A 26213-nucleotide genomic window follows, 5' to 3' on the forward strand; every position below is an offset into this window, starting at 1 on the left:
AAACACCGTTGGAAGGTACATTAAATTGTTTAAAATTGTTTCAAAAGTATATTAATCTTTGTTAACTATATGATTAAAGTATCATCAATTTTTAGGTATGCACTTTAATAATGTTGGTGATTTGTTTCAATATGTAGCCTTATACGACGGCTGGGTGGCTAGCGCGCAGCCCCACAGTGCGGCGATCCAGGGTTCAAGTCCAGCTACTGCAGCCTCCCTATGTGGAGTTTGCATGTTCTCCCCGTGCTTGGGTGGGTTTCCACCGGGCACTTCGGTTTCCTCCCACATTCCAAAAACATGCATGTTAGGTTAATTGGCCGGTCCAAATTGTCTCTAGGTGTGAATGAGTGAGTGTTGTCCGTCTCTGTGCCCTGCGATTGGCTGGCAACCAGTTCAGGGTGTCCCCTGCCCACTGCCCGAAGATTACTGGGATGGGCTCCAGCACCCCCGCGACACAACTGAGGATAGGTGGTGCAGATAATGGATGGATGGATGGACTGCACAGTTTACAATGACACCATCCCTTGATCTGAAACCAACATGTGGGCAAGGAAAAACTCAAAAACCTCAGCATGAGGAAAATAAGAAACCTTGAGAAGGGGCCTCACAAATGTATGACCAGGGTGCCGAATAGGCCTTTTCCCGTCATCCCCTATTCTTCTGTTTTCTCAATATTTTTAAATAAAGTTGTTGACTTTGAATTCAAATAACCTTGCATTTGAGAAACACAGGATAAAAAATGTCAATCGATCAATCAATAAAAACATTGGCCACTGCAGCGGGGTGTGAGGATAAAATTGCAACAGACGGCTCAGGCAGCTGTCACAATCCATAAACGTCTCTCGGGGACGATGAAAATTGCTGATTTAATGAGATCGGGAGCGGTGAAAATTGAGAAATGTGCGTGTAATTAAATAATCGTGGAGGGAAACTGCCTCCCATCACGCATCTTCATCCTCAGCATCAGTTTAGCTCTCGGTCACTCTCGATCGGCACATTGAAGATAGCAAGAGTCTGATAAAGTGAACTGCAATGGAGATGATCAAACTTTTCATTTTGTTTCTACTGCTGACTGACGTTTTCTGTTTGGATGGAGACAAAAGTCAGGTAAGAATTTTTGTTTTCTATGTTAGATTGAGATCGTTACACGAAAATTCTGCTGTTTTTTTTAGTCCTATGATCACATACCTGTCTACTTTAGCAGTGTCTGAAATAATGTCTGCCCGGGTCGAGCATTTTTTCCATCAGACTTTTTTTTTTTCCCCAAATCAAATGTTTGCTTTATTCTGATTTCAAAATCTTCATTCAGTTTGGAAATTTGGGAATTTCAGTTCGTTTGGCAATTTGCATACTCGGCAGCCGATCAGAAGCCTGCATCGAATAACTTCGTGCTTCCGGACTTTCCCAAGCGTTATTAGGTCGCTCATTTGCATATCTTTTCCAAAGTAGACTCACAGAGAACACAAGAAAAACGGAGAAGTGGTTAGGAATCAAGCCAAAACCTCAGCCCCAAGAGAAGGATTCAAAAGAAGCTAACAAAATTGATGACGCTACAAAACGTAAATGTACATTAAGATGAGTAAATACAGTTACATACTGATGGCAGATGGAAAACAGTGTTTTCATATATTTGCAATTAATGTTATAAGTAGATTTATAATAAACTTAAGTTTGAAGTGTTATTCTGATTATCAATCTTTAATACTTTGCAACAGTGTTTTTTTTTGTTGTTTTTTTTTGCAATTAGTCGTCTTATTGTTTAAAGTTGGGAAAAATGGGGCAGGCAACTTTATGGCTAACTTTTTGTCACAACTTTCAGATACTGACTTTAGTCAGTTGCTTCCATTAATTAATGATTGTAATTCCCTGTCATTAACAATAATAAAACTTACAAACCGAACGCGGAACCTATTTACTCAAGGCAGATTATCTAGAATAAAAACAAACATTACATTTGCCTGAGTATTGCGACAGTAGAATGAAATAAAATGATAATAATATAATTCAAAGGGGCAGCACGGCGGCGCAGTGGTTAGCGCTTGTGCGGCACAGTTCATGTCATGGGAACCTGTCGTGGGTTCAAATCCAGCTCCAGACTTTCTGTGCGGAGTTTGTATGTTCTCCCCGTGCTTGTGTGGGTTTCCTCCGGGCACTCCGGTTTCCTCCCACATTCCAAAGACATGCATTTCAGGTGAATTGGCCGGTCCAAATTGTCCCTAGGTGTGAATGAGCGAATGAGTTGTCTGTCCCTGTGTGCCCTGCGATTGGCTGGCAACCAGTTCAGGGTGTCCCCTGCCCACTGCCCGATGATTGCTGGGATGGGCTCCAGCCCCCCCGCGACCCTACTGAGGATAAGCGGTACGGCTAATGAGATGGGATAATTCAAAGGTCGCTGTACACAGAATATATATATAAGACAACCATGAGACCAGAATAAAACAAACAATTCATTCTATAGTAAAACAATCGACGATGACGTTGTCCTCTGTCACAACTGACCGAGACGATCCGGAGAAAAGACGATCGGTGTAAAAAATTAAGTGAAAATAATTGTTTTTCTGTAATTTTCCCGCCCAAAATGTTTTACACGACGTACACAATTTGAAATACTTAACATGTAAAATACAGGTGAAACGTATAATTGACAGGTACGTGGTTATAATTATCAATATCATCTATACTATTTACCACAGATTAAAAAGGAAAAGTCACTTTTAATTCAAGATATATTAACAAGGATGGCCAGAAAACCACCACCACCGCTTCAATATTTCAAGAGAAACTACGGTAAGCCTCTAATTTGAGTTTTTTGTTTTGAAATCATTATTTATGATATCCCTTTTTCCCAAAGCTACAAGAAGCCAGGCGTTTCGTAAACGTAAGTAACTACTTGATTAAATTCTGTCTTAAATATTAATGTTCGTACCTTTTTTCTTGCCTTTTTTCAGCACCCCGATTTCATACCTTTATTGGTCTGATGGGAAAAAGGAGCTGATCAATAAGAGGGAGTTTCCTGTCAGAAAGAGTGAAAATATTTAACGGGTTATTCTAAATTTGATTTGCATTTACATTCATGTGATATGATTCATTACCTTTGTATAAGTGTGTATGTAGTACTGTACTGTTATACTTCCATGTTGTTGAATGAATATGTCACAGCGACATCCAGTGGCGAGAAGACAACCTGCATTTCACTTCAAATAAAATGAAAAATACGGTATAATGCTGTCGAGGACATTTTTTTCTTAAATAAGTTTACATTAGAGTAAAACTTTGTCATATACAGGGTTGGGTAGGGTTACTTTGACTTGATTACTTTCAATTACTTTTGGATTACTCCAATACCAAATATGCTAATAAAAGACAAAAGAAACTAAATAGGAATCAAATGACTACATTTTGTGCAGGCTTGGGGAGTAACAGAATACATGGAAGGGCAAAAAGCTGTTTGGATTTATTTTCATTTTGTTTCTGTCGCATTTTATGTTAGTTTTGCCGGAGATCAAAGCCAGGAGAGAAAGCTTACCACGTGTTGTGAGTCATCATTTTATTCATATTTAGTTTCTTTTGTCTTTTATTAGCAAACTGTATTTGGTATTGGAGTAATCCAAAAGTGATTGAAAGTAATCAAGTTAAAGTAACCCTACCCAACCCTGGTCATATATACATAAAAACTATCACGGTTTTACGATTACGACCCGTTTTTTCTTTCTTATTAAATCCCTAAGCAGCATGATTGACTTGGGTTGTTTTAAAATAAAATGCAAGTGAAATTTGGATGTACAAATAAAAATACACGTTAAACAGGTTTTTTCCAGAGAAAATAACTGGCTGAAATCATTGTTGCAGTTCGATTTGTTGCACAAAAATTCTTCCTTTGTTTTTGGGAGGTTTTGGATTGACATTCGGATTGTATTTGAAACGGCCTTTTTCTTACTTTCACCATTTTCAACCTGAATTAAAAGAAAACCACGATCAAGCACATAATAATAATAATAATAATAATAATAATAATTTCCTTGTATTGTCATTCTGTGTAACAATGTACACAGAACGAAATGTCGATTGCACCTGACCCGTTGTAGCGAGCCGATGCAGCCGCAGCCAACAGAGGGCGCCGCCGACCACTTTTTAAGTCTTAGGAATGACTCGGCCGGGGCGCGAACCACCGACCTCCCAGTCTCAAAGCGGGCGCCTTACCATCTAGGCTACTGAGCTGGTATATGATACCACTATGTCCCCCAAAAGCCCCTCTTTCTCCTCCAGCTTAATGCGCTTTGTGGTCGGAACACTGATGATAAAAGAAAAACAGATGGACACGGTGTAAAAAAAATAATATATATATAAAGGCTTTTTGAACTCAGTTTGGCATTGTGAACACATACCAAATAAAGTATAACAATCTCATCTTTTCAAGGACATCTCAAACTATGGCACCCCACTTATGTATCAATATATAATTTACGTTTTTTTACCACTAGGAGGAACTAAATAATAAACTGTCCTTTAAAGTTAAAAACTGTTAGATTTTTAAATATAAAACACACTTTCATCATTTTTATCCTGAAATGAAAACTCTGCGCGCGTGATATCAATGTCCCCCCCTCTTCCTCTTCCAGCGTAACTCACTATGTGGCTTGAACACCAATGATATAAGACAGATAAAAGCAGATAGGCGCAGTGGGGGAAAATATACAGTCAAGTCACGTTTATTTGTGACGCCCTTAACCACAAAGAGTCTCAAAGGGCTGCACAGACCACAGATTATTGCAAACCACAGACTATTATGACACCTTACCCTGATCTAAAACCTGCATGAGGGCAAGAAAAAAACTCAAAAACCTAACATGAGGAAAATGAAGAAAAAAAAGGATTTTTGAACTAAGTTGAGAATTGTTAACACGCAAGAAAATAATGTAATTTTTTATAGACATCTCAAACACTTACGAATCAGTATACATTTTTAGTCTATACTAGGATGAGCTAAATAATACACTGTCCCTTTAAGTTAAAAACAGCCAGATATTTAAATATAAAACATTTTTGGGAAGAGAAAACATTCATAAACGAAACATTCTCTTTTTTGGGCTAAAAAAACCTCCTTTGCTTCAATAAGTAAAAATATACGACAAGGACAGCATGGCAATGTGTGGTTACCACGTGTGCGGCACAGTTCTGAGGTTGAGATTGAACCTTCCTGTGTGGAGTTTGCATGTTCTCCCCGTGCTTGCGTGGGTCTCCTCCAGGCACTCCGGTTTCCTCCCACATTCCAAAAATATGTATGTCAGGTTAACTGGCCTAACCAAATTGTCCCTAGGTGTGAATGAGCAAGTGAATGGTGGTCTGTCTCCATGCCCTGCGACTGGCTGGCAACCAGTTCAGGGTGTCCCCCGCCCACTGCCCGAAGATAACAGGGATGGGCTCCAGCACCCCCGCGACCCTACTGAGGATAAGCGGTGCAGATAATGGATGTTCTGATACTACAACAAACGCACCAGGTTGACCATACGATCACAGATTTATTAGGTGACTTTGTACAATACAAATGAAAAATAACATTAAAAATACAAGAGTTGGAGTACATAGCCAAAAGAAAAAAAAGAAAAGACATGTTTACTCTTCATTTCCCACTGGCAGTTGAGCGCAGCCTGACTAAAATGTTTCCTTGTTTGCGTCTTTAATCGGGTGTTTTGTGGCGTCTCGATTAGAAAACGTTATGAACAGTCGACGCGAGCGCCCACGTCTCGTTGAAACACGGCTATTTCCTCTACAAGTACAAAAAGCAGGCCTTACTTCAGCTGGCTGGGCATATATTTATATATAAAAATAAAAATAAAGTGAAATATAACACTTTTAACATTATATAAATGGTGGTCCGAAAGTAGCGGTAAATGGCTAAACACACGAGGGCGGAAAGGAAAACGAAATATACTTATATCAAAGATTTAAGGGGGGAACTTAAGCAAAAAGTTTATAAAAAGAACAGCTCCAGGTTTTTCACTTTTAAGGGGGCGAAGGGGAGGTTAAATAGCTTTTACTTTCAAGAAAAAGTCATCTTCCCGCTGCGTTAAACATGGGAGAGCGTCCGTTTTATCAGAATGTATATCCTTATTTATGTTCTGTAAACAAAAGTGATTGTACAAACGTCAAGGAGAAAAAAGGGTCAAATAAAAAGCAACCGTGAAAAAAAAAAAGGGGGGCCGGGCCAATAACACAACTGTAAGAACAACACCTCTAACAATAATTATTAAAATAATGACAACAGTTTGGCCTTTTGACTACTTTGATGTTTTACTGTTGTTAAGGTAAACACATTCTTCGATGAAGAGTCCCGTAGTTGTTTGTGAGTGTGCGCAAGGGGTGTTTCTCGATGGATGTGACGCACCTTGCAAAAAACTCGAGGTTGCAGAACAAGAGGAGGGGGGATAAGCGATGGTAAATGAGGGTAGGGGGCTTGTCAGTGCCACACACTGATGGTGCCCTGAGCGGCAAACGTTGGCAAAGAGAACTGAGTGGACACGGCCTGGTCCTCGACGACTGTCTCTTTAAAAGATCTTGCCTTTCTTTTTGTTCTTTTCGAGAGTTCTGGAAAAGAAAGGACACAGTTGACACAATGAGAGTTATGTGTATAGCTTCCCGACAACAGTCCCTCCCCTACTTACGACCATTCGAGTTACGAAAAACGGGAGATAAGCATTTTTTTCGGGATGGTGAAAAATATCCGGGCATTGCTGTTGAATTTTGTATTGTGCACCTTTTTCCAAGAACAGAACATTACTGTAATGCTTCTTTCCCCCGCTATCGGCGTGTGGCGCTGTGAGAGGTCACCCAGCATCCACCCTGAAGAAGACATCTGCTTCCTCTTTCTAGTTTGTGTTTAAAAATTCTATACTCTATATCTCCAGCGCGCTAAGAATAACGTTGACATTTTTATGGTTTAATATCTTGTGCATCCATTCAATATGGTTGGTGTAAAGAAGAAGCGAGCCATTTCTTTTGAAGTGAAAGTGGAATGAGAAAGCTTGATGCGGTTGAGAAAATGGTTGGATGGTTTTTCGCCCACTTCCTATCACGGAGGAGGTAGTCGCCTAACTCTTGAAACCCATCTCCAAAAGTAAGTTAAACTTAACTTTATCTTTATAGAACATATTATTTTAGGGAATGTTTATTTTTTTAGTACAAAACAATAAAGGTTACTTATACAAGCCTCAAACATACTTATACAAACCTATACAAAAAAGGTTTGAAGAGATCTTTTCTTCCTCATGCCATGAGGCTCTTTAACTCCACCCGGCAGAGTAAAGGCCCACATTAAACCACACGCCCTACATTGCATATTACTGTACTTTTATTGCAGTGTGTATTTTGTGTAGCACTATTTAAATACTCTATACAACACGCTACATTGGTTATTAGCACGTCACATTGGGTATTTGTATATTGTATTCCTTTTGCTTTATTATTGTATTGTTCTCAGCGAAGGGATGCTGTTGGAAATGTGAATTTCCCTGCGGGGATGAATAAAGTATCTATCTATCTATCTTAACATACAAAATCTAGCACAGAAGCAACTTACGAACAAATTCAATTTACTAACGATCGTCCAAAACATATCTGGTTCGTAAGTAGGGCAGCGTATGAATTCACAAAAAAGTCTGAGCATAGCTTAAAACTAAGTTTGGGAAATAAAACGATACTTATCATTTAATATTTGCCACAATAAATGATCATTTTTAGCACACAACCACCAGGAAAATTGAGGGCACTAATGCATTAAGGAAAAGTTGGTGAGGAGGAGCAGCTAGACATTTTTTTTTTAGGAATAGCAGCTCACACAGTGAAAATAGAAGGACTACAACGCAGTCAAGATTACAATAAAGAGACGAAAGATAACAGCAAACCCAGTCAAAGCATGCTGTAAAAATCGTAGGCAGGAGAGGCCCCACATCTTCACTTGTTCCGAGGTATTTTGGCTACTTGGGCTAGGTTCACACTGCAGAGCTTGACGCTCAATTCTGTTTTGTTTTATAGTCTGGTGCAAGGGGTAAATTCTTAGGCCCACACCCAAGCCAGGACAGAACCTGACCTGAAATTTGGTTTGGGATGGGCCTAAAATGTCACTCATTAGGTTTGGGTTCGGGCGGGGCCAATTTTATTATCCAACCTGTTGTGTTATTGAATGCAAGTATTGTTAACTACCACTAGATGGAGGTTTCCCTTTGGGGATGAGCACCAGTGCTTATTTACGGCAGTTAACTCCTCCACAAAAAATCCCTTTGTTTTGTTCCTCAAATCAAGTTAATTCGTCAGATAATTAATACTCGGGTGCCGGGCTGGGTATGATTTTGTAGGCTCGATCTTACCTCTTGTCAATGCCATGTAGCTAGCTAATCGTATTGAAGTGAAGACTTGCATCCAAATCAAATGCCCATTATCATGGACTGTTCACTCTGCTAGCCTCTGGGAAGAGGTACTGCAGTGTGCGGTGCAGGACCACCAGGTTCCGCAGTAGTCTAGTCCCCCTGGCCATTAGACTGTTAAATGGTCAATCTAACATATAGTTACCCTAAATCTAAACGGCTGCTAATCTGACTTTTTGCACTACTGGCAGTTCTTTATAGCTTGCCACTCCTTGCACATTTGCTCTCTGCACTATTGTACTTACAGCGTTATTGTTACAGTGTTAATGTTACTGTTTACCTGACTTGTTAACCTGACTGCCCATTTTGCACATCTGGTTAGCTACTCCTCTTGCACTATGGTAAAATACTATACGTAGCCATAATACAATACAACTTTTATTTATATCTGTACATTCAAGGAAACTGTGCGGGTCAGATGTATCGACATTTGGTTCTGTATACACGTGTACTAGAATGACAATAAAGTAGATCTGAATCTGAATCTGAAATGCCCCCCCACCCCCACTGCCTATCTCTGCACAATTGCTCAAAGGTAACCTTGCTTCCCAAACTCTTTTCATCAATCGCGATCGGATGACGTGGGGTGCTGCCTGACCTGGACGCATCCAGTTTCTGCTGCTCCAGGCGTTGCTGGGCCTCCCAGTTGGCTCGCTCCTCCTCAAACACACGCCGCTTCTCCTCCAGCTCCTTGTGCTGCGCCTCCAGGTTTTTCTTCATCTGCTCGTGGCGTCGCTGGAGCTAAAAAACATAGCAAGAGTGACATCAATTGACGAGAGACCAAAATGAGGCGCAAGAAGGCCTAGGCGATAAAACACACGCGCTAATTATCGTCATATCATTTTTGTCACGACTAATCAATCAAACGTTCGATAAAAGCCGATCATTCAAACTGTAATCACACCACCTGAACACCGGAGTAAAGGGGGGCGCTAATGCAATGAAAACGTAAGTTCCAGACCAAGATTCAGAGGATGAAGGTTAAGAGGACCAGCCAATCATTTCGCAGAAATAGTGGAAGATGAAGAAAATAGAGTATGAGTGATACGAGAGATTGGAAATAGTGCGTCTAGAACTATGGTTAACTTTGTTGTTATTGTTGCTATTGTTATATAATAACTGTTATTATCAATATTATTACTACTGTTGTTATTATCATTGATGTATTTAATAGGGAAGATGAAGGGGTAGGGAATACAAGCATCTGCTTCTTACTACCCCCCTTTTCGAACATATTATGTAACATTATTTTGTTGTTGAGTTATTGTTTTTGGTCTTTTTTTACTTTAATGTTCTAAATAACGTTTTCATTCATTCAAGAGTGTCTCTCAGAGTGAAGGCGAAACTGGACTACACCATGGTCAAAATGAGTAGTAAAGTGACAAAGGATAACACCCAGCATACCCACTCAAACCACGCTGAAAGAGTCAAAGACAGGAGAGGCCTCCATCTTCTCTTGTTTAGAGGTATTTTGGCAACTTACGAGTGAAACAGAGTGGAGAATTGCACTGCAACCAATGCTGCCAACATGTGCTAACCAAGATGGGCAACACGAGCGAGGGGGCTGGTAATCCCCTCCTCTGAATCAATCTCCCAAAAAGAGTCAGAAATGACTCTAGCCACCCTGCACTAGGGGGATATGGCTGTGGTATATAATAAAATATTTCCGGTGACAATTTTATGTCTCCAGTTTTCCTTTGTATATCCTGGCCCTTTCCTATAAAAAAAATAACATTTTTTCATGAAACATTTATGTGCACCAATGTTTAAATAGCTGGCTACATTTTTCTGCACTTGTAATTTTTTTAATCATATAATTTATCAAGATATTTAACAAATTGTATGCAAAAATGTGCTTCTGTGTTTCTAATGCATTTTATCAAATTAAGAGCTTTAAAACAAATACCTATTACTTGATTTTAATTCGAGTGTTTCAAAACCAATTAAATAAAATGATTCTATAACAAATATAACATGAAACACAAAACATAAATGTAGATATCTGCATGTATATTAATTCATAGATGCAAATAAGAACTAATTAGGTCCACATTAGCCTTATTCCTCCAGTATTGCTGACAGCATTGGCTCAGGAGGTAGAGCGCAGGTTCGATTCCTGGGTCCTACGTGTTATATGTCGAAGTGTCTTTGGGGAAAACACTGAATCCCTCATGCCCCCAATAAGCGGGTAGGCGCCTTGCATGGCTGACTCCCTATTGGGGTGTGAGTGGGTGTGTGAATGGGTAAGTGTGAAGCACATTGTAAAGCGCTTTGGGAGGTCTTCATTGACTTGAAAAGCGCTATATAAATGCAGACCATTTACCATTTACATTTGTGTATCGGATCTGAGACTATTGACAGATTGAAAAAAAATCAAAGCAATCCATTTTTTCCTCCTGGCCTGGGCCCTCTGCCAAGTTTTTAACCCGACTGAAAAAGTTTGCCGAATTCGGTATTGTTTGTGCAACATATGTTAAAAATGATGAACGATAAGTTACACGCTTGAAGACACATCTAAAAAATTGAAGGACAAAAGATGAACACTGATTCCTAAAGTGGCAGCGCAGTGGTTAGCTCGTGTGCGGCACAGTTCTGAGGTCAAAACCTCCTGTGTGGAGTTTGCATGTTCTCCCCGTGCTTGCATGGGTTTCCTCTGGGCACACCGGTTTCCTCCCACATCCCAAAAAACATGCATGTCAGGTTAATTGGCTGGTCCAAATTGTCCCTAGGTGTGAATGAGCAAGCACATTGTCCGTCCCTGTGTGCCCTGTGGCTGGCTGGCAACCTGTTCAGGGTGTCCCGAAGATAGCTGGGATGGGCTCCAGCACCCCCGCGACCCTACTGAGGATAAGCGGTGCAGATAATGGATAATGGATGGATTCCTAAACTTAGAACTATGACGATGTCATATAGCTGAAGGTAAATACATCTGCATCCTTCTCGGTTGAAGTATAGAGTGACATTTGTATGAAAGAACTCCGTTCTGAACTTGTTAACCATTTTTCACGACAAAAACGATGGTTGAAATAAACTTCAAAGATCATAAGAAACTGTAGGATGGAGACATTTTAAGTGGGAAGTTGGTTAATATAGATAGATAGATAGATAGATGGATACTTTGTTCATCCCCGAAGGGAAATTCACATTTCCAGCAGCATCCCTGAGCTGAGAACAATCGAGAACAATCGAAAATAACACGGGAGCTGCTGGAGTGGCTGCCATTCGTGACGGCGCCGGAAGAAAAGATTCAATTTGAATCATGGGGTTCAGGCATTAAAATCATAAAATATCACACAATAAAACAAAAAGTCTGGAGAGCGGGTTTGGCGCTTTTGTTGAATTTTGTCTTAAAGTATATGGTGTGGCTCTCCAAAAACCAAATTATTTCGCTGTCACGGCTGAGTCAAAAAGGTTCACGACCACTGCAATAATTTGTCTGCATGCGTATGTCACCTCTGCTTCAGAGTCCTTGAGCTTCTGCACTTTCTCCTTGACTTTCATCTCAAAGACCTGCTCCATTTCCATCTCCATTTTCTTCATCTTGGTCACGTGCTCCCGCCGCTCTTCCTCCATCTGGGCCAGTGGACTCCTGTAAGAACCAAACACACACGATTTTTTTTCTTCTTCCCACTGCGGCTTATGGTGCTTTTGCTTTCATGCTCACGGACGAGTGGGAAAGAGGAGTGGAACAGAGACAAATCAGCAGTTGTTCTTGGAAGCATGCGGACTGGATTGCATGCTTTTTCGAAGCAGTGTACGCACACATACGTTTGCCAGCTGCTCAATTAGTTCCTCTTTAAATGCTTAATTTGCCAGCTGTCCATAGTTGGTTTTGCTCTATTCCAGCATTTTCCAAATCTGGCTCCCTACAATTCCCCCTTTAATGCACCCGAATAACACACAGGGGTGCTCACATTTTTTACAGCGTACAAGCAACTTGAAAATGAGCAAGTCAAAATGGCCTACCCATCACAAAAGCAGCAAATATTTTGAAAAGCTTTAAGGATTTTATTTACATTCTTTGATTAAATTAAATACTAACAAAAACGAATGAAGGCCAGTCTGCATTGAACAATAAATTTCTAATTTGCGCAATTGAATGCTGACAATATTTCTCAATGCAAACCTAAATGAATCAAGTGTTTAATCAAAATAAACACGGTCTCTATTTTCAAGGCCAATGATTTTGCAAAGATATAATAACAAACTCTGTAATGTTAATATACCGCATTTGACCGCCAAACGGCGGTGTGTCGCTATAAATACAAAGCATTGAACACAGTTTCCTGTGATCAACCAGTACTACATCTGGGATCTACCAGTAGATCGTGATCTACCAGTACTACATCTGGGATCTACCAGTGTCTGAAACAAAAAGTTATCGGACACCAAGGCAGACAACTCTGAAAATTTGCCTGCCCAGCCATAAAGTTGCCTCCCCCATTTTTCACAACTTGAAACACAATAAGACGACTCATCGCAAACAAACCCATTGTTGCAAAGTATTAAGGATTGATAATCAAAATATATAACAGAACAACACTTTAAAACTAAGTTTATTATAAATCTACTCATAACATTCATTGCATGTATATGACATCGCTGTTTTCCATCCGCCATCAGTATGTACCTGTATTTACTCATCTTCGTGCAATGTTTGTGTTGCGTCCTCTGCTAAAAGCCACGTGAACTCCTCTTTCAACGATGCTTTTAATGTACGTTTACGTTTTGTAGCGTCCTCAATTTTGTTAGCTTATTTTGAATCTTTCCTCTGGGGCTGAGGTTTTGGCTCGATTCCTAACCACTTATCCATTTTTCTCGTGTTCTCTGTGCGTCTACTTTAGAAAATGATATGCAAATCCACTACCTTATATCGCTCGGGAAATTCCGGAAGCATTAAGTTATCTGATCTGGCTGCAGAGTATGCAAATTGCCAAACGAACCGAAATTCAGAAATTTCCAAACCGGACGAAGATTACGAAATCAAACAAAGCAAACGTTTGTTTTTCTTTCTTTTCTTTTTTTTTCCTTAAAAAAGTTGTCGGCCACCCGGGCGGAGACTTTTTGTAAGTTGTACGCCCGACATAAATGATGCACGCCCCGGGCAAACGTTATTTCAGACACTGAATCTACCCGTAGATCATGATCTACATAATGAGCACACCTGCCCTAGCTGTTCCCAACACAGATGAAAGCGGGGAAGATTGGAGTAAATGTTTGACATAAGTACACCATCATTTTTAACTTAGTTGAAAGCTATTGTTTTATCTTGCGGCAGGTAAACTAACATTATTATAAGGCAATTTTGAGCAACACCATTAGTAGTACCAAAAAAATATAACTCCAAAAACCGGCATATTCCAACCAGCCCCACCAAACATTGAAAAACAAAAATTTTAACCATGTGTTACATTGTAAAATCTCTCTGTAGTAGCCCGAAAATACCCAAGAGTGATTATAAACAGTGCCACAAGAGCTAAATTGCCAATTTGACAGGCAGTGTGATTCTTTATCCATTAGTCAGTAGCAACCAGTTTGCTGCGGGAATAAGGGGGTGAAGCCGAAAGGTAACAACGAAGGAATGAAAGGGATAAGGTGTGAAAAAAGGTGTAAGAACACACAAAAAAGATGACCACTTACATTCCTTCGACTGCGTCAAATCTAAAAAAAAAAAGACGGCACACAAACACACGGCATGCAATGATGAGCTCATGCAACTACAAGGCGTGCCACACGTTGTGAGCGGCATGTTAGCTTAGAGATAGCACTAAGGACGAAAACTACAAAACTAAACATTGTGTCTGGTACACAAAGCCTAATAGCTACAGGTTAACCTACAAGTAACTTCAACTTTTGAAAACCACCACATTTCCAATTGTTTCGTCAATAGGTCACAGCCTGCTATTTTCAAGGATGTTTACTGAGTGCCTATCTGTGAGTCCATTCCTTAAATCCCTGTGATTCTCTTTGTGACATTGAGATTAACGTGTCGCAAAAAAAAAAAAAAAATCAAGACTCTCAGAGAATGGCGGTGAATGCCGTGGGATTTTTGTTGTTTATCTGCTCATTGCAGTACTGGAATACGTCACATATAGAAATGTAGAGGTCAAGTGTTGGAAGTTCATCTGAACATTTCACTCCAAAGCTCAACATCCAAAGATTTCAAAAGACGCCCATAATGCATAAATCTGGGTGCTGCTTACTTGGTGGACAATTGTCCCTTGGCCCTGTTGTTCTCCACACCATTGTAAGTGACGGCAGCCAGCTTTCTGCTGCGGTAATTCTCGTAGTGGACGTTGTTTGTCACGTCCTTAAGGTCCTGCATGTGAGTCCTGCGCAGACCAAAAGGCAATTTGTTCTACAAAGTACTGAATTTTCTGGACTAAATGTCGCCTGAGTAAAAGGCACACCGGCCGAAAAATGCATAATTAAAAGGAAAAAACATATAAGTTGCATTTTGGGGGGAAATTTATTTGATAAAATCAGACACCAAAAACATGTATGTCCTCTTGTAAAGTAATTTAAAATAAATCAACAACGGGCCGAATAAGATTGTACGGTATACCAACGTTACATGATTGACAAGCCTGTTAATTTCAGTCGCGATATAAAATATTAAGAGTTATTCAGATTACTTTAGCATAAATAACATGCTCACCAAACTATCATTTTCACTTCATATCACTAAATCCAATGACATTTTCATCTTTGGTGTCACTGTCACGTTAAACTATCAAACAGCTTCCGCTTCTACGTCACACTCACTGTCTACTTTTCAGCTACATATTTCACTGTTTGCAGCATATGATTCTCTTTTCTCTGCCATTTTCTGTTACGTCATTTTATAAATTATAGAGAAATGAACGTCACTAGCGCAAATGTCACCAAAACCACTTTGTATCTCATTTATGGGCGAAGGTAACAGAAGAGTAAAGAATTTGCACTTTGTATAGAAATCACTCTGGAGCATTATTTCTTACCTATCAGGACAGGAAGGTTCAGAAGATATGGCGTTATTTTGCCGGAGTAAATATTTTCAACTTGAACAAAAACTATTTCTATACAATGTGTGCTTACTCTTCGATTACACTTGCCCCCAAAATAAAATACGAATTAAATTATTGACGTTTGCACGAGTGACGTACGCTAAGGGGGCATTTCATGCATTTTTCAGAACGACACGGCAAGGCTAAAATTAACACCTGCCTAGAGCGCGCTCTCAAGTTTAGTTTAAAAATAACATGTGAAATGATATACTCGGTAATAATGTGTTGATAATTTCTCACCGGAATAACTATGGCCAAACTATGAAAAACACTGAATTATAGTCCGGAAAATCAACAGTCATCTCAGTTAAATGTCATCTTAATGTGATGGAAATGTACCTGATGAGCATGTCCCTGAGGATGGTGAAGTCGCAGTGGTCACCGTTTTCAACTATGAAGGAAAAGAGGAAAAAAAAAAAAAGTCCATTAGAATGATCAAAGGACCATTTGGTTGCCCACAAAATATTTCTCGAATAATAGTAAATTTGAACGTTTTGGGAGCATGACAAAATATTACAAAATATAAAAATATTAAGACCAACAAACCTTTCATTTGTTATACATCAATATCATCGCATACACATTTTGAGTAGAAAAAGTTAGTCCGAACCTTCTGCAACCCCCCATGGGTACTGTCGTCCTCTGACGCGCTTGCTGTTCACCTCAATGATGGTGTTGCTGCCAACCACGGCCAAAGGGAGCTTGTCCTAAGCAGCAAAATTGAAGTATAACCATATTGATCTTCGGAACGACACGGCAAGGCTAAAATTTACACCTAGTGATTAAGGGCTATATAAATAAATGTGACTTGACTATTAACATGCCCAGATGATGTGTCAACATACATACAGTAATATGCTTATACAAGACGTATGATGTCCAAAGTAAGGTTTTATTCAAGGGAGCTGTACGGAAATTGGAACTTTATAACCAACTGACACCATTTCCTGGCTTTAAAGTATGATTGCAACCTTAGTGAGCTCGTTCATGATGTACGTGCAAGTACATACATTTACGAGACACTCGATTATTTTTCATCTTTCTTGGGGGTTTGGTTTGGCGTTTGGAATATACTTGAAATGGGCCTCTTTTTACTTTCAGGATTTTCATGCTCCACTTACAAAGAGCAAGGGAAAAAAAAATAACGCAGGGACGAGAATGAAGTTACTCTCTACCCCACCTCTTATCCCAACTTATGTGTTCCGCAGCCCGAAAGGCAGGGAGGAAAAAAAATATATGCTCTTTGAGCTCTGTTAACACATGCTTAATACAGATAATATTCTATTTTCAACTTTGATTTGAATACTAGGGCAAAAAAAACAACTCATATTGATTTTTATAAAAAAAGTATAGAAATTGTTATTTCTTTTAAACAGTGGAATCCCCTTTGAGGTCGTAGCAATGCTGTGTTCAGTGGCACTGGCCCTTGCTCGCACCAGAAAACACAGTGCCATTTTGTGGTCAAATATTTCACACTGGGGCTTTAAGGAAAAAAAGACCTAAGCTCACTTTCTTTATACATTTTTTTTTTTGGTTCTTGCATTTTTTTTCTCAAAAAGGTTATTTCTATTTTTTCCCCCTAAAACATATATAACCACTGTGCCGCAGTGAGAGATCGTCAGGTGTGCCGTGAGAACTTATCCAATGTCACTTTTTAAAATTTAATAAATCATTCATGAATCATTTTCTGTTAATATGTCATTGTCAAGTGTCTGTGCTGTAAAAACTGGGGGTATTATAAATTATATTGTAATTAAACATACTGTTCGGTGTCATTTTATAACATTTTTGGTTAGTGGTGTGCCACAAAATGTTTCCAATGTAAAAAAACGTGCCCTGGCTCAAAAAAGGTTGAAAAACACTGCCCTAAATAATAAGAATATAGCCATATCTCAAGTCTCAACAATAACACAAGGGCTTTATACACCGACATATGTTTTTGTAAGCCTTACCGTCTTTTTTTGCGGTCTGGTAATGACTGACAGTTAAAAAAAACTTCATGCATGCAAAATAAAAAATAACTACTGCTCTATTAGTGTGGCAAGAGGACAACCCATGTCAGGGCTGAATTTAAACCACACCTTCCACACCTCCTCATTACTGTGTTAAAAACATTTTTGCAGGAAGATATGAAAATTTCAGTTCAGCAGCCATTTATTCATAAATCCCACAATGTGGATTTATTGTTTCTCAACAACTGTAGTTAGAACTTATTGGTCAAAAATATCATATAAGGGTGATTGTTAGGATGACATTGAACCATTGATAAATTATTATCTCAAAGCTCAATAACCTAAACTTTTTAAGGGAGCAGTGCAATCCCAAAAGTCTCTTTACCTTAATCTTCTTCACTAGACGGTTCTCCTCTTCATCATCCGTCTCAGGGAACTCGTAGATTTTGATCTTGTGCTCCTGGATCTCCCGCATGATCTGTAGGCGAGTCAAACGCCATTTTAGGATGTCAGCGACGGGAAAAACCAAAAACAAGGATGCCTGAGCGAGACCTTTTTAGAGGTCATTGGAAAGTGCTGACCTGCTTCTTGAACTGCTGGCATTCCTCTGGCGTAAGCGTGTCTGCTTTGGCAATCAGCGGGATGACGTTGACTTTCTCGTGCAGACGTTTCATGAACTCGATGTCCAACGGTTTCAGCCTGCGGCCAGTGACACAAAGATGCAAAGATATGTACAACGCTGGTACGAAACATAAAATGCGAAAGATAACATTCATATCCATAAATCCCAAATAGCATTGCGTTAAAACAAAACTACACAATTTTGAGACTTATAACTCAAAGAGTCAAGCAACCCAATGCATACGAGTATACTTCATGAGCAGGCCTCCCCGTGGGATTTTTTGGAATTAACACACACAAAGTAAGAAAGCATCTGTGACAGCCGACGGATGCTCGGCATGTTAGAGTGACCTCTGAGTCGTGAGAAAAGCAAGAGAGTTATTCTTGGCCGGTCTGCAAGCTGGATAAATAAACCGCGACATTTACGCAGGGCTTGCACAGAATGTTTGGATATCATTTTACTTTTGTTTAGATTTTAATTGGCTCACAAGGTTGAAAAAAAAATAACTCCAGTATTTTGTGCGCAGGACCAAACAAGTCAAACTGCTTTAGAATCAAGATAAAAGTATGCCACGAGCTTGGGAACCACATTAGAATACGCAAAGGGAGTGGGCCTGTGCAAGAACACAAAACATGTTTTTCTGCTGACTGTACAACTAACATTATTTGGTTAAATTATGAGTGTGGTTGTGTAAGAATAACCACACAATAAGGCAAATATTTAGAAAAATGATAAGTCATTATTCGGTCATGTCTTGAGGTGGGTGATTAGTGGTGGTTATTCATTCATACTTTTTTTTTAGAATTAGCACGGTAAATTTAAAAACGAGAGCAAAAGGATAATTTATGAAATGAAATGATCTGCATTTATAGAGCGCTTTTTAAGTCAAGACTTCCCAAAGCGCTTTACAGTGTGCTTCACATTTCCCAATAGCGGCCATGCAGCCATGTAAGGCGCTAACCTGCTTATTGGGGGTATTAGGGGTTCAGTGTCTTACCCAAGGACACTTCGACATGTAACACGGAGGAGCCGGGATTCGAACTGCGATCTCTTGATCCCAAGACGAGCGCTCCCATTTATGCAGTTTGAGGTTGTTTTGCAAACAGAAATGACTTATTTGTAATGAAATGTCATTTAACATAAAACGCAAACAACTACATCAAAGCACAAAATAACGTGTAAACACTATTAGTTTTAGTATTATTACATTTCATCAACGTAACTACTTTTCCCGCAGTCCATTCAGCAGAAATGCAAAGCCACCAAGTATCAAGTTTGCCATTTTTATCTGTGGCTTCACGTAAAGCCATTTTAGTGAAAACACGTGTGCAGTAGCTGTGCTATATGGAAGGAATTTGGGGATGATTAACAGCCAAATTGTTAGTCAAAAAAAATAAAAAGCGTAGCTCAACCTCATGAGTCTCGACATGTGCTTGAAGGCGAGAGTGCAGCCTGAGGACACAGCTTGAACAAACACGGAGTCTCGTAAAAGAGGACACAGGCCTCTTTATTAGCACCCGCAGTATGGGCAAACTACCCTACATATACATTACTTTCATTTCCAGACAGTGACAAAAACAAATGAAGCTCTTAATCAGATGCCGACCTTTTTGTCAACACTTCTCCTTTTTCTTAAGATTTTTGAACACTCAGTCTTTTATTATTATTTAAAGAGGATGTCTAAAAGAGAATAAAAGCAAAAACTAGAATCATGCGCCACATGCACATTAAATCGGAAGATATGCTAAAAATTTACAATAGCTTTATTAGTTTTGACTTATTTATGTGACCTCTCCATGGGTGGGCGGAGTCAAGTATAAAATATGTGATTAATGTAACTATTATAATTATTGATATCTGACCTATGTAATAAGTATATCCATGAGATTTTGTTGTATTGGACACAAGAGGAGCTATCTATAAAATGTATTTAATAGGGAAGATAATAATAATATAATAATAATAATTTCCTTGTATTGTCATTCTGTGTAACAATGTACACAGAACGAAATGTCGATTGCACCTGACCCGTTGTAGCGAGCCGATGCAGCCGCAGCCAACAGAGGGCGCCGCCGACCACTTTTTAAGTCTTAGGAATGACTCGGCCGGGGCGCGAACCACCGACCTCCCAGTCTCAAAGCGGGCGCCTTACCATCTAGGCTACTGAGCTGGTTAAGGGGTAGGAAAAATAAGCATCTGCTTCTGACTACCCCTTTTCGAACATGTTATGTGACATTATTTTGTTGTTGACTCATTGTTTTTGTCCTGTTTTTATTTTAATGTTCGAAATAAAAGTTTTCATTCATTCAATATGCTACACGAGCGTAACAAAAATACCCTAGAAAAAGATTTTGGAAAAGTGGGTATAAGTGTGAAACACTAGTGTTTGTTAACTCGAGTCATGACAAACATCAGTTTAGCAGCTTGTTTACATTTCTGCAAAAAAAAGGTTGAGTTGTTTACTTTCACTTCCACTTGGAGTTTACTGTCAAACTTAACATGCGCCCGCCAGGCTAAGCCGCCAACCCGACTCCCTGCCCCATCATGCATGTGCACAAAGCACAAATGATGTCAGCAAGAGGATTCGCTGCATATTTTCATTGCAAGAAAGCACTTGATAAGAAAAATCACGAATGGCTATGGCTAATCCCTCAGCCAAAACCTAACACAGTACAAGACAAATAAATCACTATAGCGCCAAACTCAAACTTTGTATTTTAGTGGGAGGTCAACCTCCCGTTTTATGCTGGTTTTGAGGGCAAAGGGAAAGTTCTATGATGGTTCAAACTTTTTCAAGTTAGCATTCTGACTTTGTCACTTACCCGTGTCCCGATGGTGCGATGAAGTAGAGGCAGCAATGGATTCGGCTGTCAGGCATCTGCCGTCTGTTTACCCGCGATTCGGAGTTCAGGTAATCCTCGAACTTGCTGTCGATGTGGTCGATGATTGGTTGCCAGCTGAACACAAGAATGGTTGCAAAAGTGTCAGTCCTGAATATAATGGGTGTGAATGTGGCCATGCCAGGCAAGAATACATACCAGTTGCTGTTGTCAACTGCATCCCCAAAACCCGGGGTGTCGACGATAGTGAGCAACAGTTGCACGCCACCTTCCTTGATGAGCACTTTGGATTGTTCCACCTTCCAAGGAGCATATGGGTAAATGTACACTTTCAAAGTAAAGTAAAATCCAAGCCAGTTATATTGAACAATTTGTCCTACATAAGCTAGGATCATCAGCATGCAACGGTGGTAAGGCGCAATAGACGAAGACATTGTTTATCAGACTAAACCTGCCATTTAAAATCAGACATTTGAAGCAGATTTTTTGTGTAAAGAACAAGTATGCCGGGGCAAAACTTATGCATGGATTTCAAATGATTTTTTAATGGGTAAGTGATTGCTTTCTATGAGCTTGAGAATTAAGCCCATCTGCAGTAACGAATGCTTTTTGTGCCAATGGACTCATGACATGGATATCTGTGAGAAGAATAGACTGCTGTGTTGGGTTACTGGCATTGCCGCTCACTGTATGTCAATATAAAGTGTTTGTTCTCTTTTCTGGTGGTTAGTTGTCATTTTCCTGCTAGCTTCGAATTCATTCAGTTTTATGAGATTGATATCATGAAATTTACGTAAGTGTGTGAAGTTAACTTCTGCAAGCATGCTACTGTTGTTTGTGTTGTTAATAAAGTACTTTGTAATCTGGAGCAATATAATTGATTTCAACTGATAATTGCATTGGACCTTTGGAGGTCCCCTCAAAAATCATTAACGCTGTTGTGTGTTATCGTGCGTATGCACAAATGTAAAAGGCTGGCAACGAGCTGGAGCAGGTCACCCTCACGCTGAGCTATTAGATAACAATGTTGAAGAACTGGTAAAACATGCAAATTGTCGTCACTGACAAGCCAGATGAACGTCACAGCTGACACCAAACCCAAGCAGAAAAATATTCAAATGGTTTAGGTAAAATATATATATATATATATATATATATATATATATATATATCTAAATACTTAGCACTTTATTTGGTTTACATATAATCTTGTGTGCACTCCATTCTTGGTGTTCGCTAGCACATACCTGGACAGTCTTCTTGATTCGATGCGAAGGTCCGGGATACTCTGACGAGTATAGATCGGTGAGGAAGAGAGAGTTGATCAGCGTGGATTTACCCAACCCTGACTCCCCTGGAGAAAGAGCAATAGAATTTAAGCGTAAAAATATAATTGGAAAACAATCATACACAGTTCAGCCTTCACAGCTACACATAATTGCAGTTGAGAGGGAAAACAGATCTATAGGCTAGACCCTTTTTTTTCAAACATTGCATATACGGTTTTTGACAATCTCCAGTGACAAAGATTTCATTCTCAAGGGCTAGGCAAGACAAACATGGCTTGGATCAAACACCAAAAGACAACTATTACTATAAATATTTCTCCATTTATTGGTACAAACGTCAAAGTCATTGTTGACGAAAATCTTTTTTTTTAATTTCCTGTAATCATAGTTCAGATATGACAATGTCAAAACATGCATGACATGATTTGTTTTTGACAAGCCAAATGATAAAGTAAACAAGTAACAGCTTGTATGGTCTGTTGGAGAGAAACATAGACATTAAAATGCCAGAGTCATCCCTTTGCAAGTGTCGTCATTTTGTAATTTGTATGTTTGAGTGAGAAAAAGCTGTGGCTCGTCTTGCCTGTAACATTAATTTCTTATTTTGAACTTCCTTTATATAAAGCTCCCACTCTTGTAAAGTCAAATAACCCCAAAATAATTAGTGCACTAATAAGTCAAACATCTTTCAATGGATCTTGTTGGAGAGCTTCCACATAGAATAAAGCGAGGGGGAAAAGCAACAAAGTAGGACACAACCATCTGTGTGTGTTAATGGTTATTGGACGACCAACAGAGCATCTCATTGTGCTACTCTGGAGGCTCGTCAAGCTGTGGTGCTCCAGCATGGACACGGTCCAAAGGATCATGAGCTCACGTGAACATTGATCCTGGTCCTGCCTGGCTGACATTCAACAGGAAGGGGAGTATTTATTTCCAAGCAAACAAGAAAACGCGCTAAAATATGCAAAGCCTTAATGGACGCTTCTTCACTCATACCTCCTCCCTTGGTGATACCCTGTATTCCACTGCTGAGCCATGTGGGCTCCATGCAAAGCTAAGACAAACACAATACTCAGTGTGTGTGTTCACTATTCACAAGAGTGGCAACGCAAAGAAAACCAACCTTGTACTAGTTATTTTCCATGCCAGCTCACAATTATGCCAAATATAAGAACGATTTTTTTTATCAAACAGTGGTCTCCAACGTGGTGCCTGCCAGCACCAAGGTGCCACCTAAAGACAGCTGTTATGCCCGTGGACCTTTTCTGAAAGCTAACTAGTGCTGGGTCTTAGTGATTTTATAGTAAAATGACCCGAGTCCATCTAACCCTACTTCCAATAGATAACCTGGTAATAACATAGTGACAACACAGTAATAACATGATACGTAATTTTAAAAATGCCCATCAAACTGTTTGACTTTTGTGCTGAATATTAACAAAAAGTAGCTCTTAGCTCCAAAAACGTTGAAGACCCTGATTAAAAAACACCAATGGTGAGCTGGTACTGAAAGCCAGTTTGAAGGTGGCGTGTGACCTACCACATATGGAGTTACTACTCTATTTGAACTGTGGTTTACAAACTAATTTTTTGTCATGGTGATGAGCCAAATCAAGTTTTTTTTGTCAGGGGGGCGGCAATGAAAATCATGATCCCCCACCTACTCAAATTAAAGTCGCTCCCCTACTTAGGATCATTCGGCTTACGTAAAACGGTAGACAGGGAAAAAAATTTGGGATGTCGAAAAATATCCAGACATTGCTGTAATTTAGATTTTATATTGTGTGCACCTTTTTCAGAGTACAGGACATTACTATAATGTTTCTTTCCACCGCTACCGGAGTGTGGTGGCGCTTTGAGAGGTCACCCAGAATCCACCCCGAAGAAGAAATCCGGCTTCTAGTTCCAAGTGTAAACATTCTACGTGTACTGTATCGCTAGCGCGCAAAGAACTTTGACGTTTTTATTGTTTAATATCTCGTGCATCCATTCAATATGGTTGGTGAAAAGTGTAAAAAAGAAGCGAGCCGTTTCCTTTGAAATGAAAGTGAAATAAGAAAGCTTGACGCGCTTGCCAAAATGGTCGGAACGCTTTTTTTCGGCCACTTTTTACTACGGAGGAGGACCTGATGAAGCGCACCTCCCGAAAGTAAGTTAAACTCAACTTTATTTATCTTTATAGAGCGTATTATTTTACAAAATGTTTATTTTTTTAGTACAAAACAATACATTTTACTTATACACGCCTTAAACAAACTCATATAAACCTTAAATTACAAAATATAGCACAGACGCAACTTACGAACAAATTCAACTTACGAACGAGCGTCCGGAACCCAACTCGTTTGTAAGTCGGGTAGCGTCTATATTACATAAAATGAGGACATTACTAAAGGATTTACTGTGTTGTCATGCACATTAAGCACATTTTGAAGTCTGAGGTTATGCAGAACAACTATAATTCGTCAGGAAAACATTATTGTACAATTTATATCTCGAATGGGTTGAGAAAATAAAGTCTTACTAGTAGTACAACTCGAGAATCATTCCAGTTAACAGAGTACTGAAAAAAAATGAACAAAACACAAGTGTATCGACAGACATAATTTGAATACGTTCACTGATAAGCTATTTAGTAAAACATGGACGATACTTTTCATCAGATGTTTGCGACAATAACCAGCAAGAATATTTAGAAATGGATTCTGTATTAGTTATTTTGATTAATCACTTAACCGTTTACGTTAGAAAGACAGTTGGCTTTAAAGCAAGAACTGAGAGAAACTAAAAATCTAGGAACTGTGGGGCCACAAGTTTACCACTATCCCCACAAAGTATCGTGTTCTAAATATTGAGAAACACTAAATAAAAAGAAAATTCAGGTCTTATCGCTCGCCAAGGAAGCTCGCACTAACACATTTGGACCGTTTTCATCTTCATGTTGATCCAAAGATTCAGAGCGAGCGGCCCATGCTATTCCTAGAGATGTGCCTTTACAAATACATGCTCCCTGCACAGGAAATGCTTTTCACCCGAGAGAACATTTTTCCGCCAAACCAATGCCCGAGAAGAATTTCAGCATGTTTTTCAACCAATGCAAGATGATGTCGTTGATTATTCAGAGCCGCCTCCGCGGCTTTTTCACTTGGCGGGGGACAAAGCGGGATGCTTGTCCTCAGTGTATAAATACAGCTACACACATGCACTCGCACACAAAAAGACACGATCTTGTCTCAACAAAATAAACCACACAGAAGATATTGAAATGCCAACTCCTTTTGGGGACACAAAGAGACGATTGAAAGAACAATAACAAGGCGGGCACAGCTTGCGCTCTTACCGACTACCATAAGGGTGAACTCAAAGCCCCTCTTGACCGACTTCCTGTAAACTTGGTTGGGGAGGCTTGCGAAGCCGACATATCCTTCTAGATTCTTTTGCTGCTGCAAGACAACCAGACATTATGAGAAACAAAAATAATATATTTGTCAATACATTGCAAAAAAATCCACATTTGGTCACAAAGAATGTTTTAATACTTACAGCTATTTTATGCAGATCAGCATGTGTGGAATTTTCCGGGACCAGGAAGGAATGGAAGAGGGGGGGAAAAAAAAGAACATGAGTACCACACTTCCCTTATGACGAACATACCTCACAACTGTGATCCTATTCTATAAATCGTCCTATAGCGAAATACATTTGAGACACATGCCGTGCATATTTTCAAATGATGAAGATAAAGGATATTTATTGCCGTTTCTGCCTCCAGCGTGCATAAAATCTCCTCCAGAACTGTGGCTGCCCACGTGTGATGAGCAGAACGGCCATTAATAAAGACATTTTCCCTATCAAGTACACACCATTTCCTACTCAGACCTGACTGCGTCCAACACATCTAATGGGGGAACTTAGTGGTGGCCAAGGAAAACACCATTGTAATAGTATTTGACAGTCGAGGAGACGATATGCAACCCAAAATGTTGTAGGCATAACGTCTGGATGATTTTTAAGAGGGGAGCATTGTTCCTATTTTTTTTT

At 39.5% G+C, this 26213-nt stretch overlaps 1 protein-coding gene across 2 annotated transcripts; it reads right to left on the reverse strand.

The window, feature by feature from the left end:
* Window positions 1-5499: 5499 nt before the first annotated feature.
* On the reverse strand, window positions 5500-25648 carry septin7b (septin 7b). Of its 2 annotated transcripts, XM_088327494.1 has the most exons (13): window positions 25513-25648; window positions 22128-22234; window positions 21079-21179; window positions 20863-20997; window positions 18000-18117; window positions 17804-17896; window positions 16077-16173; window positions 15806-15857; window positions 14624-14752; window positions 14061-14081; window positions 11874-12009; window positions 9019-9161; window positions 5500-6585 (listed from the first exon to the last, which is right to left on the reverse strand). In XM_088327494.1, the coding sequence occupies exons 1-13, from the start codon at window positions 25520-25522 to the stop codon at window positions 6546-6548; spliced, it is 1182 nt and encodes a 393-aa protein (XP_088183620.1). In that variant the 5' UTR covers window positions 25523-25648; the 3' UTR covers window positions 5500-6545. The 2 variants fall into 2 exon arrangements, with proteins under 2 accessions (XP_088183620.1, XP_088183621.1); XM_088327495.1 differs by lacking the exon at window positions 14061-14081.
* Window positions 25649-26213: the final 565 nt, after the last annotated feature.

This window comes from Urocampus carinirostris, chromosome 2 (assembly GCF_059441175.1).
Source record: "Urocampus carinirostris isolate Australia breed hairy pipefish chromosome 2, RoL_Ucar_1.0, whole genome shotgun sequence".
NCBI lineage: Eukaryota > Metazoa > Chordata > Actinopteri > Syngnathiformes > Syngnathidae > Urocampus > Urocampus carinirostris.